This window comes from Phoenix dactylifera, unplaced genomic scaffold (genome assembly GCF_009389715.1).
Source record: "Phoenix dactylifera cultivar Barhee BC4 unplaced genomic scaffold, palm_55x_up_171113_PBpolish2nd_filt_p 000898F, whole genome shotgun sequence".
NCBI lineage: Eukaryota > Viridiplantae > Streptophyta > Magnoliopsida > Arecales > Arecaceae > Phoenix > Phoenix dactylifera.
In genome coordinates, this window is record NW_024068260.1 from 134,884 (window position 1) to 150,366 (window position 15,483).

General features: G+C 36.5%; 1 protein-coding gene across 1 annotated transcript; it reads right to left on the bottom strand.

Annotated features, from left to right (window-relative positions):
* Positions 1 to 3,151: 3,151 nt before the first annotated feature.
* Positions 3,152 to 4,976, bottom strand: LOC120107549 (F-box/kelch-repeat protein At5g43190-like). The gene has a single exon (XM_039120867.1). It carries the CDS (start codon positions 4,701 to 4,703, stop codon positions 3,462 to 3,464), a length of 1,242 nt encoding a protein of 413 aa, XP_038976795.1. The 5' UTR covers positions 4,704 to 4,976; the 3' UTR covers positions 3,152 to 3,461.
* Between the last annotated feature and the right edge of the window lie 10,507 nt (positions 4,977 to 15,483).

Sequence of the window (15,483 nt, forward strand, 5' to 3'; positions counted from 1 at the left end):
TAAGCCGGGGAAAAAATATTTACATGGTTGCCACATACTTGGCCAGGCCAAGGCAAAGAAATCAGTTTCCTACTAGAATGCCTTTCTTTTGTATTCTTCCCAGAGTCGATGAATGAATGAAGCAAAGAAAAGCTTGCTAACAACCACCACATGGGAAATGAAGGCATGAACCACAATATAAACTTCTAAAAGACACAACAGATTGCGATGTTTGCTTGTTAAATTGACAACAAGATACAATTGCCAACTAGTCTCAGTAAAGTAGTACTAACTACTAGATAGTAAAGTTTTTTTCTGGTGAAGAACAAGATGGTAGATTTTAAGACATCAGAGCTTGCATCAGATTTGTAAAATGGGTAACATATTTACAAGTCTCCCTACAGCATTCAGATTGGAACATTCTTGCATATCTGATGCTTAGAATATCCAAACTTAACTAGCGCATGGAATGTCAAAATAATCTATAGGAACATGAGTCATCAGAATGATCAATGTATTCCTGTCAGATGCCCTAAAAATGACTGACAGAGGCAGACTCTCCCCAACCATCATTGTCGTCATCGTCATGCCCTGCTTCAATTACTCATTAATGTCAGCAACCTGGAGCTGCCCCATCCCAACCCTCCTCTTCAAAGTGTGTGCAGGTGTCTAAGTCCATTCAGTTTCAGAAAGGACTATTAACATTGGTTGTGTTCAGTACAATCAGATTCCAAGCTCTCGCCAGTAATCAAGCTAAAATATTAGTTGCATTCTATTAACACCAGAGAACCAGAGACCAACTAAATTTTCAGATAGCTGACAATCAAAATATGAGAGGCATAATATTTTCTTTCAGCTCATTTTTCTTTCCTAGCCATAACATTGGTCCATTTAAAACTACATACAGTGGTAATCATGACAGGACTGTGCAACTAATTTCATCCGAAACTGCGTGAAGATCTGCTAATTATACAAAATCACACCTTGCATACGATTTTTCTTGCTACCGGAAGCCAAGCCTGATTGCTAGTTTTTCAAACCAGAGTCAGTACACAGCACCATGTAAGGATTAAATTTGATCTCGAGGACACGATATCTAGGCAACAGGCTATTAGCTTGACTACTTTGAGATGCCTTTCAATACCAGCCAAGTCCTAGCTTTCTGGAATTGCCAAAGGGTACTGCTAAAATGTTCCATTGAGTTCCCGGACCAAGCCTCAGCTAATATCCAACATCATGCAGCCACCAAATGATAAGAAACTCAGGCAAGCAATCTCATTCGACTGCAGGCTGTAAACAACAACAGACTGCATGCAGAGGACAATTATTGAGAAGGTATTTAATAAATCAGTTGAAACGTTAACTTGACTGAAAGGAGGGAAATATTTGCAATTTGGGTTTCAGTTGGTAGCCTACCCAAAGCAACTTCAGCTGGAAAGTCACAGATGTTGGCATAAATTTGGAGTAAGGTTTCAGAAACAACAATATCCTAAAGAAAAGAACCAGCATAGAAACAGTTATTTACCATTATAACAGAAATACCAGCTGTTATTTTCTGAGGGACTGGAACTTTTGGGAATACAACAATGGTTGCTATGATGGCCATAATATAATAGTCATTGGTATCCATCATGCAGAAATAACAGATAATAATCGTAAAATAAAAGAATTATTAGATTTTGTCACTGTTCAAATGATCGAATATTTTATTTTGTGGCAACATAGAGATTTGAATTTTGAACATTATCGTATTCCATCTCTCACCATTGGTTAACACTTGTAAATATCTTCCATCAACTTATTTTACATATCCCATTAGTCTTACCACCAAACATCTGGGCATTTCAACTATGTAAATTTACAATGGAAATTTATTATTTTGAACATTTCCTATTTAAAACTACATATCCAGCATATCAATACTGCCAAAGCAAGATAATTGTCCAGTTACTGTTCTCAAAATTTACACATTCAAGGCGAAAAGAGTTGAGGCTTTTAGTAGTTTCAACTGAAGCAGAAAATTTCATGAAGTACTTGCCTCTCAGCAAGTCTGAGGACTTGAACAGAGATCTACAAATCTGAGTAGCTTCTGATTTCCAACATTGAACATTTCTTAGGGTGGTTTTACATAGTAGAATATATTTTATTTACACACTGTTCCTTGTTCCTATGAAACAAGAAATTTCAGCCATTGTGGAACAGAATTATCTAATCTAGGGATCAGCTATTCTAGATAAAGTAATACCCCCTCCCTGCAAAATATAAAACATGCATGCACACAAATATATGCAACGGCACATGTACATGCATACCTGCACACCCTCACGGCACTCCAATCCAAGGAAAACAAGAAATTGCTGAACAGCCTCTATAATTTTAGTTTCAATGCCTCTATTTGATTTACACTGAGCTTCAATCCAAGTACTTTTGTGAGATTCATGACAATTTAATGAGAAGAAAATACTGAGCTTCAAGAGGAATTAGAAGATGTAATGACTAGCATATTCCAAAAGAATAGAAGACAATTATATTGGTCGACATATGAGGTTTAATACCTTTCTCAACATGTAAGACATTGGAAAAACAAATTATAAGTTCCACTGCATGGTACAAGAGTTTGGTCTATAGCCCCTTCACTGTTGAAATCATGTTGCTGCAACTCTTCAAGCGAACAACTGAAGTTTTAATATAGATCATTGGCTTTGGAATGTGGAACTCACATCAAGCTGCTAATAACCGGAGCCATTCAAACTATGTGTATCCTTTAGTCTCAATTTCTTAGAAAGTTAAATAATTTATATTAAAATTTTGTAAACAAATACATAAACACTTTATGATATGGTGTTAGTAAAGTAAAAGTAAAACAGCATATATTCTCATGACAAGGTTCAAGCCAAACAGATTCCAAACAGCATATTTTGAATTATTAAAAATGCTAATTGGGTAGTCCTGCAATCAGATTTGGATCCAACAAGGAATCAAAAGACATATCAGGTCCAGAACTTCCATTGTCCTCCATAATCTTGCATAGTCCTCCATAATTCAGCATTAATCAATAGAGATTATTGCATAATTGGACAACCTGTAGAACTGTCCAGGTTAAATTTATTGCATGAATATCTGTGTATCAGAAGAGGACCGGAAGATTGGGCATCACAAGCAAAACACAAGATGAATCAAATTCAAGTAGCTCCAATTTCAGAAACAGATTCCATCCAATCAAGATTGGAACACATGAAAGAGATTGATGCTCTGTAGAGATTGATGCTCTATATTACATGAAAATATAGTACCCTCAGAGACAAAACAAAAAGATACAAGAGAATTGTGATCTGGGACACCTAAAACAATATATTGTCAAAAAATAATAATAAATGTAAAAAATTCACATCCAAGGAGCTCCAAACTCAAAACCAACACAACACCTAATATAAATGAGATGAAGCTAAACAGACTGCGAAAAGATACAATAAGAGGAGGCCTCAAACCAGAGCATAGAGGTCAGGGACAAAGGAGTACCACCGAAATCCACAGCTCCACTTCTCTGGCAGCATCGGGCATCGCGGCAGCCAATGCCAGGTACCCCTCGCCACCTTGTAGAAGAGCACCTCCGGCCAGGTGGTGCAGCAGACGCACACCAGCCCCTCATGCCAGAGGCAGTACACATGGGAATAGTTATGGTAGCAGACCGACACAAACTTCCGGCACATCATCTCCGGCAGTCGGCCTACCTCCTCCCAAGCTCTCGCCTTTCCTTTTCCATCCTTCCCCACCAGCTCCCACACCCTCAAACTCCTCGATATCCCGTCCCTCCCGACCCCACCGACGAGGTAGAGCCGGTTTCCACCGTCGCCCACCAGCCGCACGAAGGCTAGCTCGGTCGGGAGACTGGGAGAGGCCATCGGCTCCCACTTCCCGGACTGGAGGTCGAAGCCAACGACGGAGAAGGGCTCGTGGGTGGTGAAATAAAGGGCACCGTCGAAAAAGACACCTTCTTGGTGGGAATTGCCGCGGTCTAGGATGAGGTCGAAGCCGGGGAATCGGGTCCAGGCGAAGGAAGCGGAATCGTAGACGAATACAGAGTTAGAAGAGGAGGATGGGAGGAAGATCTTGTAGCCGTGGGGGGTAGAGGAGGGGAGGGAGACGAGGGTGGCATCGGATAAGGGGTCGGAGGTGGGTAAAGGTACGAACTTTGAGGTTTTTGTGAGGAGATTGGAGATGAGAAGAGAGGAGGGGCGCGAGGGAAGGAGGGAGAAGCAGAGGAGGCCGTAGGAGGAGGAGAGGAGCTGGGAAGGGGAGGCGGCGGCAGAGGGGAGGAGGCGGAGGGGGCGCCAGCCGTCGGCGAAGGAGTCGTAGAGGTGGAGGAAGCGGTTGGAGAACTGAGGGTGGGAGAGGAGGAGGAAGGCAGGGGAGGAGGAAGGGGAGTGGAGGAGGGAGAGGAAGGAGGGGGAGAGGAGGAGGGAGTGGAAGCGTTTGCAGGTGGGACGGAGGGCGACGAGGGTGTGGAGGGGGAGTAGGGCCAGGATGAGGTCTAGAAGCTCGTCAGGGAGCCGTCCCCAAATCGCCGGCTCCATCTCCTCCTCCCTCCCCGCAGCCGCAGCCGGCGGCGCCGGCGGTGGGGGTGGCGTTTTCGCTCTGGCTATCGGCATCGTTTGTTCTTTTCTCTCTCTTCTCGGCACCCTATCCTCTGTTCTTCGTTCTCTCGCTCTCCCTCGCCCTCTCATATGGAGAGAAGAATGTTTCGTCTGGGGTGGTTGGTCTCGCACGGCGGGGTTTGGGCTTGTCTTCAGGCGGAGAGCGGTTAATGACGGAGAGATAGAGGTGGGATAAATTTTTGTGGTGATGGGAATAAATGGAGCGGAGATTTCAGGGGAATTGGGCTCGAATAGGGGGAGGGATGGACGAGATCAAACAATGGGCGACGGAAGCCGGAAGGGTACGAGGAGAGGGAGAAGTAGGCAGGCGTCAACGGTAGGGGGGTTTGGGGGGCGGCCCATAGCTTTTTCTAAGACCAGCAGAAGTGTATCTTGAAATTTTACAATGAGCCAACTGCCCTTTTGGCTTGAATGAAAATGAACCAATAACATTCATCTAAGCTTATTTTTTACCTAAATTTTTATATTATTAATAAAAATATAAGCATCCGACTAATATTTATATCTATATAGAATATATAAAAAATAGATATAAACATGAATAGATAAATATTTATTCATATCAAAATATTCGATTCTATTTATAATTATATTTAATTTTATATAGAATTTTTAATTTTTTTTACAAATATATATAATCATATTAACATGCTATTAATTTGAATTAGAATCAACTTAATAACATTTTTGATTTTATGATCATAAATTTAATTATCCGATTTATATCCATAATTATATCTATATTTTCAGTATCTAATTTGCATCCGCATTCGTTTAAAATAAATATAAATTTTAATTTTTGAATCTGACTAATATCTATATCTGTATTTTTATTTGTCAAATAAATTAAATATAGATATAAATATAATGGTATTCATTCCATATCCGATCCGATTTCGGCCCTACCTCTTGGTTTGCTTTTTTGGAAAAAAAAAAAAAAAGATTTAGTAAACCAATCTTGAGTAAATTCCATGTAATTAGTCACATGTATCGCCATCCAGTATGCTCTTTTTTTTTGGTAAATCAGATTTAGTAAACCATGTAAAGTATATCTTATGTGATTAGCTATATATGTTGTCATCTAGTCTGTAGCACTGTTAGCCTCTTTATGTGTGTCATTTCATAAAACTAAAAATTTGATTCCATTCTCTAACAATCCTGTCTCAAAGGATGGATGCTAACCTATGAAGATATTGAGATACAAAACCATCTAATAAGAATCCTCCTCTAAAATGATAAGATAAGCTTTAAAAATTTTATTACATATAACATACCTTTCCATGCAACGTACAATTCTGTCATAAGAACTATAATGTCAAACAATCTAACACCTCCTGTTACCATAAATGCACCACTCGTATTTCTAATAATAAAACTTGCTCCACCAGAATCACCTCGATTTAAAACAATACCATCAAAGTTAACTTTGAGAGAATTAGGAGATGGTGGCTCCCAAATAAAATAGAACATTTACAAAATCGTAGAATCTGCAAATTGAGAGCTACAATTTTTTCTAGTTATCAAGGACACCTAGGGCAGTTGCATTAATGGATTGCTATACCTAACTAACTGCTTTTATGACGATTAGTTTGGGACTCTAAACATTACTATGGAAAATTAAATCATTTTAGCCAACCTAATATTGTAAGTAATATAAGCCATCAAAACAACATCTTTACTCCGGTTACCTCTAATGTATCTCTCATTATTGGACTGGAGAAAGATGTCAAGAGAGAAGATTGGGATGGTATATCAGAAATAGGGGACTGTCTCCATATCTAGGTCACAAACCTGTAGTGTAAAGTAATATGAGAAATAGATTCCTCTATATCATGATATAAGTTACAATGATTTGGGATATGAAAACCATGCTGGTGTAAAATGCCACGACACTAAAATTGATTCCAAGCTATCTTTCACATAAACAGAGTAACTCTAGGATGAACACCAATTCTCCAAATCCAACCAATACTTTTAGTTGATAGGGCTTCTAGCTTAAAGTATTTGTGTAAATCCGCAACTTTAACAGCCAAACTAGATGAAGGCTCCCATCCCAATCTATCTGCAGTTTTTCCGCTCGGTATAGGAATAGAAAGAATTTTATCCACCAATACTGCCATAAGATCTTTAACTTCAAGATTTTATGGTGATCTACATCAACTAAAATAGGCCACTGCAATAGGAATGGGTGAAATCCATGAATTCTGAACCACATCTAGAGATGTCCCATTACCCACAATGCATCTACGATTAGATAAAATCAATGGAACAATCTTGTTTTGCTCCTCTAGCTAGTGTAGTTTTATTTTAGTGTACAGAAGCTCCCACATTCTCTCATGTTATTTCATACAGAAGTGCAACAACAACAAATTTTACCCATTTTCATGTATACGGCTCTTCTATCTCACTTTATTTGTCAATGGGATATGAGATTTAGCTCACTATTATTATTGAACAAAATAAATTTCATAGAAGAAAGTTGAATAACTTGCGAAAAACTCTCTCATTGGGCTCTTAATGGCGGGTGACAATCTCGACAATGTTAGATATGAGCTACCCAATGACGCATCCAATGAAAAGTTGCACATCCGCCTTTCCATGTGAGATTTACGTGTACTTAAATATTTGTTGTTTTTCCTCTAAGTTGTAATGAACCTTTGTCTTAATCAGTAACCTTTCTTTGAGTGACTTTTCTTTTTTCTAAAGTTTGTCTTAAGGAGTCCATATATTCCTTACATGATATATCTTGGTAGAATTTTTTCATATAACTTTAAACCAAACCATTTTTAAACAATGAGGAAATTGTAATAAATTATTGTTCCTTTCAAACCATGCTAAAGTTACATAAAACCGTATTCAAATTTGTATTAAATTAAATGAAAATGAGTAGTCTACAAAAGCAAATCTTATTTGCATTACAACTCCTCAAGATATCCCACGAAGAGTCAATAGCAAAACCTAAATATCCATCATAAGAGACACAAATTGCAAGGCTATTATCCATTGTTTAGTAAGGTAAGAGCACCATAAACTTTTAAATCAAACTTAATCCCATGCCTCTCATTATAAACATACTTCAATTTTAATAAGTAGCTTGTCTGGATAGTTTGGGAAAATAAATAGACTAACTCACTGAAAGAAAAATGTAGATGCATTGATTTTCACTGTATTTTTCTTTCCAACAAACCTCTTTAATCACAAGCATCAAATGCTAAAAATACTATTAACAATGGCTTAGAAGGGATTATCATATTTGACTTAGACAAGATTTTATGTACACATCTATAGCCTAGTCGATCAGCATGTTCGTATAGATCGCTCACTGAAATTTTGGTGATCATCGCTATTTTGATGTGCATACATGAGAGAAAGAGAGAGATTTTAGAATGCAGCTAGTATAGTTTTTTTCTCTTTTGTTTGAATTATAATCCTTAGCAAGTTAGGATGTTAGTTCTATCTCCAATTCTCCAAAGAAAGCAAGTGATAGATATGGCAAATCTTGAGAGACTAACCCTCCCCCTTGTGTTGTTTAGCTAAGATTTTTTTTTTTTTTTTGAAGGGGGAGAGGATCTTTTCCGAGTGCCTAGTATAGAAGACGACTCAGTCGGCAACCTTATTCACGTTTCAGCATAAATGCATAGTCGAAAAAGGCATCACACTCTCTCACCAGTTACTAGATGTCGCCTAGAAGTGGATAAACTCCCTCATATTTTTCGCATGCTTTTTTTTTTTTTTTTTCAGACCGGCTACTAGATTTGCAGGAAGGTCCACACTTGGTATTATGGCCTTGGACAATACTGCTATGTGAAGTCGGTTTCCTTCGTATATTCACGGAAGCCAACCAGCTACAAGAAAAATGCAGCTTGAGGCAAATTTCAACTTGCGTGTCTTCATGGCCCTTTGCCCGCGGAAGCTTCTCGACTCATTTTCTCCATCGCCGTGGACTCCACGCGGCGTTCTCATTACATGTCACACACGAGTGAGTGCGTGGAAGGACGGCTGATTGGGTCCATTAACGCGGTGGTGATGGTGATGTTTACGTCATCCAGCTCATTATGGTTATGGTCAGACATCAAGGAAGTCGCATCCGTTGATGGATTGATAAGGTTATGATTAGACATCATGGAAGTCACGTCTAGTGAAATAAAACATTAATAATGAATTAGAATGTTTAGAAAACTAAGCTATATGAGCTGCTTTCTGTTTTTTTTCTAAATTTGTTTGGTTAATTGAAAATTTTGTTTTTACTAAAATATTTTTTTCCTTGAAAAATTGAGTTAACATATTTATATATGATTGAACATCTATTTTTTTAAAAAATAATATAAAATACTTATTATATTTTTTTTAATTACAAAAATACTTTTCTATTGAAAGTTTAAGCACAATTTTAAAAATTATTCTCAATTTACAACCAATGAAAATTAGACTTTTTCTATTATATATATATTTTATAAAATGTAGGAATCCTATTTTTATAAAAAAACTATTTTTTTATTTTTTAAAAAATTTAACTAAATATAAAATATTATTTATTTTTTTATCGACTATATTTTTTCTTCTCGCAAATCCAATGAGGCACCCTTCTATTTTTTAATAAAAGGATGAAAGGATTTCACACGTCACAGCGAAATGAGTCTGGAGGTAGTAAATATGATACACATGTTTACTCAAAGCTTAAGCTTTAATGAAGTTCATCCAGTCAAAAATCAACAGAAGGATGTAATGATTTTATCAAGTAGGATTCACACAATGGTCAAAGAGGATTATTTAGTGGTTTGGTCATACGGCAATCACCAACTTTTCCTCTTCTAATGCCAATATAATTATTTATTTTATTCAAGGATAAATTATAGGGAAAGATCTGTAGCTATTCGAGTAGAGAATTAGATCCTATGGTTGTAAAAAATGAAATGGAAAATAGAATCTGTAGAAGATGCAGAGTTTGGGGGCTGACTTCGAATAATAAAATTGTGTACTCCAAACAACTAGCTAGATAGGCCACATCTAGTGGAACATTTTCTTTCAAAAAAAAAAAAAAAAAAACTTCTAAGAAGGCAAGTTGAACAAAATCCAATTAACTCTTATTGATAGAATGAAAGAAAAAATACATACAGAAGAATACCTAGAAAATATTATTATTTGCATATGTGCATATCAAGGGTATCAAACTTGAATTGGTGCTAAACAATGGCTGTGTTATCAGAAAATACTTGGATCGGTGCAGTTTAGTTGCCAGAAATTTTTGCCTTCAAATTCCATAGCAAATGGCTCCAGATGGAAGATGTCTGATATCTTAAGAGAATTACACTCCTAGTAAAGTTGTTAATAGATTTGAGCAGCTCGAGCTTGATTCAACCTCAATTGTGTGCAAACTCAAATTAAGCTTGGTTCGACCAACTGCAATTGAGTCAAGCTTGAACCTAGTTCGCAGGCTTCAAATTACTTTCAAGCCATGTTTGAAAATAACCCAGTTCGATTCGATTAAGCTAGGCTTAATGAAGCTTTAAATTAGTAAAGTGCATTGTAAATCATATTAGTTATCATATGATCAACCATTAGATCCAGTCCAATAGCCGACTTTTGAATCAAACTTGAAGTGCGTGTAAGCTGCGCTATATGCTTGACACAAACTTGAATTCAGCTCAATTAATACTATCAAGCCACTAAAAGTAGGCTTATATTCGGCTTATTTCACATTAGGCTTGGCTAGATGACAAGCTTGACCCCAACACTTAAGCTTGAAATCATTTCAAGCCATGCTTTGTTAGATAGAAGATCGATCCAGCTCCATTGATTTATACTCCTAACTATTAGTTGGATGGCCCATCTTGTCGACCTTGTCAATAAGATGCTAGTCAAGAATAGTATCAGACATCTTTGTATTACTAACAAAATATTACAATAATATAGTATTACTAATATAAAATATTATTATTCTTTTAGTGCTATAACAAAATATTAGAATATATTATATATATCATGATATATTATGATTATCATTATTATTATTACCATATAATAATACGATACTTATTATAATAAATATTTAAATATTTACATAATAATAAATAAAAAAGTTATTGTAGTATCTATATTTACAATTTGCATGTATAATATTTTATTTTGATAATAATTTATTTACAATAATAATAACATTTTCTGTTGTTAAAGGCACATAATGTCATATATTAAGATATTTCTAATATAGTAGTCATATTATGATTACAATATTGATTATCATACTATATTAATATTTGCAAAAATTGATTGAAAATATAAGATAAAAAATAATATATGAACATATGGTATTATATTATGGAATATATTATTACAGTATATTATTAAATGATATATTAATAATAACTTAACATAAATAATAAGATTGTGTTCTAATATATTTTATTAAGATATATGGTATATATTTATAGTGTAATGATGTTTTATTTAATATTAGTATAGTATTAAACATATTAATATTATCACATACGATAGATTATAACATGTCAAGGGTACTTTACTCTTTTCAAGAAAAATTAGACAGCAAATTCCAAGTTTTAGCTTATTTTAAAATCTTGACAATAAAAAAAGGGGCATTTACATGAATATCTATATCACCAAGCATAGCTTTTCCTATCATAGGCCACCTCAGGGGTTAGGTTAGATTTTTCTTTTTTTAGGGGGTGTTGGTGGGGGGTTGTTTTTGTGATGTATGTTCAAATATTTTTATGCCCAACACTTAACTGAAGTGACAAGGGTTCCCAACTTGCACAACAAGATGAAGAATTCAGGTTGACAACGTTCCCCGAATCCAATAATGACCCATCAAGAACTACAAACGCCGGCATCTAAGTAGGGTTGTCGATTGAACAAAACTATTCAAGCTGAGCTTAGGATTGGCTCGAGAGAAGCTTGAATCAAGCTTGATTTAAGGCTAAATGCGCCGAGCTTGAACCAGCAAAATAAGCTCGAAATTAACTACAAGCCGAGCCAGAAATTGATTTTGCTCGAGCATTGAAATAATGCTCAAATATATTTAAATTATATATAAATAATAGATGATTGAATTAAGATTTTAATTGATGCATTTTCTAATCGTTGGATCAATTAAATGCTAACCGAACCTCAAACTACGCTTGAAATCTAAGAATTCATATTTCATTTAAGCTTAAGCTTTATTTAATCTTAAACTGATTTCAGCTTGATTTTGGATTATCAAATTGATCAAATAAGCTTGTGTTCAGCTCGGTTCAAAATTAAACTCAAAATAACAATAAATGAATCAACTTGATCTTAGAATTCAAGTTTGAAATTAATTTCAGATCAAGCTCAATCAAATCCATGTATGCTTAGTCAAGCTCGACTCGATTACACCTCTACACCCGAGTGCCGCCTGGGCTTATTATTCAAACATCTGCTAAGCTGCATTAACAGCAGATCAAACAGATGACCCTTCAAAGGCCAGCATGAAATGCACCTGGATCTTAAGGATTGCCATCATAAATGTTGCTGTCATGTTCTCAAATGACCCATCTGCGACAAAGTCTTGGTAAACTAAAGGCATGAGCATAGGAAGTCATGGCACGGGAGAGAAGAAGAAACACCCACAATTCAAAGTGGGCACAAAATTATCTGGATGTTACTGACTTAGTCATGTTCTTGACGTGTAAAACTGAACGAAGCATGGCTCGGAATGCCGTAAAGGTCGACTTCAACCATAATGTAGTTTTCCAGGTGCAACATCATGGATCCCTCTCCCATGATTTAGTAGCAAGGCTTACTGTGAGGATCCACTTGGCATGTTTAGTCCCACATCGTTTGTTCTCCAATGTAGATCTTGACTACTTATCAGGATCAAGAATTGAAATAATACATTCTAGCTAGCATTTTTTGGTGAGATCTTGGATTGTTACAAATGAAATCAAAGCCGATCCGACTCATGACCTATGTGGGCTAGAGAACACTGCAACATGGGTCTATTTAAGCTGACCACAAACTGATTGTGGTATTTATGATTGAATTTAAATAGATTTAGATCCTTAACTTAGCGAGGATGCCAAGATTTAAATGAGGAGAGTATGTGAGGATCCGTGTGGGCATGTTTAGTCCCATATCGATAATTCGCTAGATAAATCTTAAGTACTTGTACAGAATCAAGGAGCTTAATAATATCTTCTAGCCTAACCTTATTAATAAAACCAATTCTAAACACTTTTTTTTTAAAGAGAGATAGAGAGAGGAAGAGAGCTACTCGCTGCAAATTGTCCAAGTCTAAGTTAACAGAAATTCACCACCCAAAATGCTGACCTTGGAACCTCTTGTTAGGAGGAGGGGTGTAATATTAGGGTATTGCCCAATTCATATGATATATATATATATATATATATATATATATATATATATATATATATATATATATATATATATATTCTGGCTAAGTGATTTTTAAGATGGAATTATTGAAAAAGCAATACTTTAACACAATTACCCACTTCATTCATCCACTTGAACTAAAGACAGAAGTGTATGTTATCAAAAAAAAAAAACAAACAAAAAGTGCAGCCATTCAGCATTCAACAAATTAAAGTTTGGTATAGGATACAGTTTTGTGCTATGTAACTTAGAGATTTTAGGATGTTATCGAAAATTCTGTTTTGAGACTACCGTTCTAGTAATTTGAATATATATACATGCATTCACGATGAATACAGTCTTGTATGAAAAGTTTAAAAGAAATTTAGCATATATGTATACTTTATTGTGCGCAAATACACATTTGTCATGTATACCTTGTTGTATACATTTATTTATCTATACATGTGTATGTGTATTTATTTGAAAATTTTTAAACAACCTTGTAGTGAGAATGACATGGCTGCAATATAGTTAGAGTGCTCTCTATCTCTAGGAAGTAGAATGACATGGCTGCTTATTTGGCTAGGATTGGAGCTCCCTCCTGCATGTGTAGAATAATTACATATGGCTCCAGTGTTTTGGTAGTTTAGCTTCTGATTTTGTATATGTGTATGAAGTTTTAATCCTTTTAATTCATGGATCAGCAGGATAACTTCTCGGTGACTTTTTTTTGTTAAGTTTGAAAGAATGGCCAAATTGGCAGAAGAGAGAGGCCTGGCACTTTCTAGGCAGACCATAAAGGGTTAGATCTACAGCATTAAAACTTTGCAGCCCAAAGTAGATCCAATATCTGAAAAATTGGAAAGATTGGCTTCCCTCTCTTGATTGACTGAAGGAGACTGAGCTTCCAAATAGAGAAAAGGAAGAAAAAAAAAATAGCGTCTACAAAGACAAACCCCACGCATCAAGACGAACTAGGTACAGAAGAGGAGATGGGAAGCTGGAAATCAAATGTTCCAATCTAGCCTTACACTTTCTGACTATGATTTATTCTTAGAGGACTCCATTAAAACCCAGCCCAACTAGTTTTGGTCCCTACAACTGAGACACAGTACATGCAGGCCAGGTTTGTGTACCGAAGGTTGGATTAATCCCTGAATTAAGAAGCACGGCGTATAACTTTAGCCGTATGAGTAGCTGACCCAAACTTCTTCTTCTAACCCACAAAAAAGAAGGTAAAGAGCTACTGGAGCTGCAAACTCGCCGATGGCAAGACTAGGAGTCGAGGGAGCAAGAACTCCATGTAAGTACCATCTTGTTACTATATAAAAACGTCTAGTATGGAGGCCGATTCGACATACCAAGTATCGGTATGCCCCTTACTACAATACTGGTTCGTAACTGATATGATATAGTGCACTCCGTACCATCTGGTTCGGTGGTGTACCTTGCAAGGGAAACATGGCTTTATTGTACTACAGGCCCAATGTCTATTGTTTCTGGCTTTTCTCAATATCTATCATGCATATCCCATAATAGATTGCCCTCACCGGCACAGATCTGGTAGTAAGGAACGATGTAAGAGCCATTAAGCTATCAAAAGGAAGAAGCTGAGACCATTGTGAAGAGATTATCTCCTAGGTTTGCTTTGCTATAGGACGATTGCACAAAATGTGTCCAATATCCTCGTTCTCATCACAAGCATCACATTTCAGATTGAGCAGATCCAGAATCCCCCTGTGAACCAGTAACTTCTCACAAGGCAAACTGATACCGCTGGGATCAATTTGCAATCCAATGGAAGTGGGAGAAAAGACAAGAACAATTTCTTGTGCAAGGAGGAAGATAACTTTCATTCAAAAACTTGGATTTTAATGTTCTTAGGCTTGTTGGAAAGAAGAGAAAGAGGCCTGAAACTTTTATGTTAATAACTTTTCTAAATTCGGCCATTTAATACTCTGAAAATGGCATGCAAGTTGTATGACGTCCATGCACCTGCATCATACTCTCCCGGTTGAAGCTCAACTCGTCCTCGAGTTGTCCAATGCCTCTTCTTTATCATGATATGGAATTAGATCAGAAATATTGAAGGTAGCAGAAACTCCATAGTCACCAGGAAGTTCAATTTGATAGGCATTTTCTCCAATACGCTTAAGAACTCGAAATGGTCCATCGGCACGATCTTGTAATTTGCTATATCTTCCATGGGGGAATCGTTCTTTACGAAGATGAATCCATACAAGGTCGCCTTCTTTAAATGATGCCGAGCGTCGATACTTATCAGCTCTCTTCTTAAACTTTTGATTGCTCTTCTCAATCTTGGATCGAACTTGCTCATGCATCCTTTTGATTTCATTAGCCCTTGCTTCTGCATCACCGCTAAATTGAACAACATGAGGAAGGGGAGCTAGATCAAGGGGGCCATTAGGATTGCACCCATAGACGATCTCAAAAGGACTAGCACCGGTAGTAGAACTACTTGAGCGGTTGTATG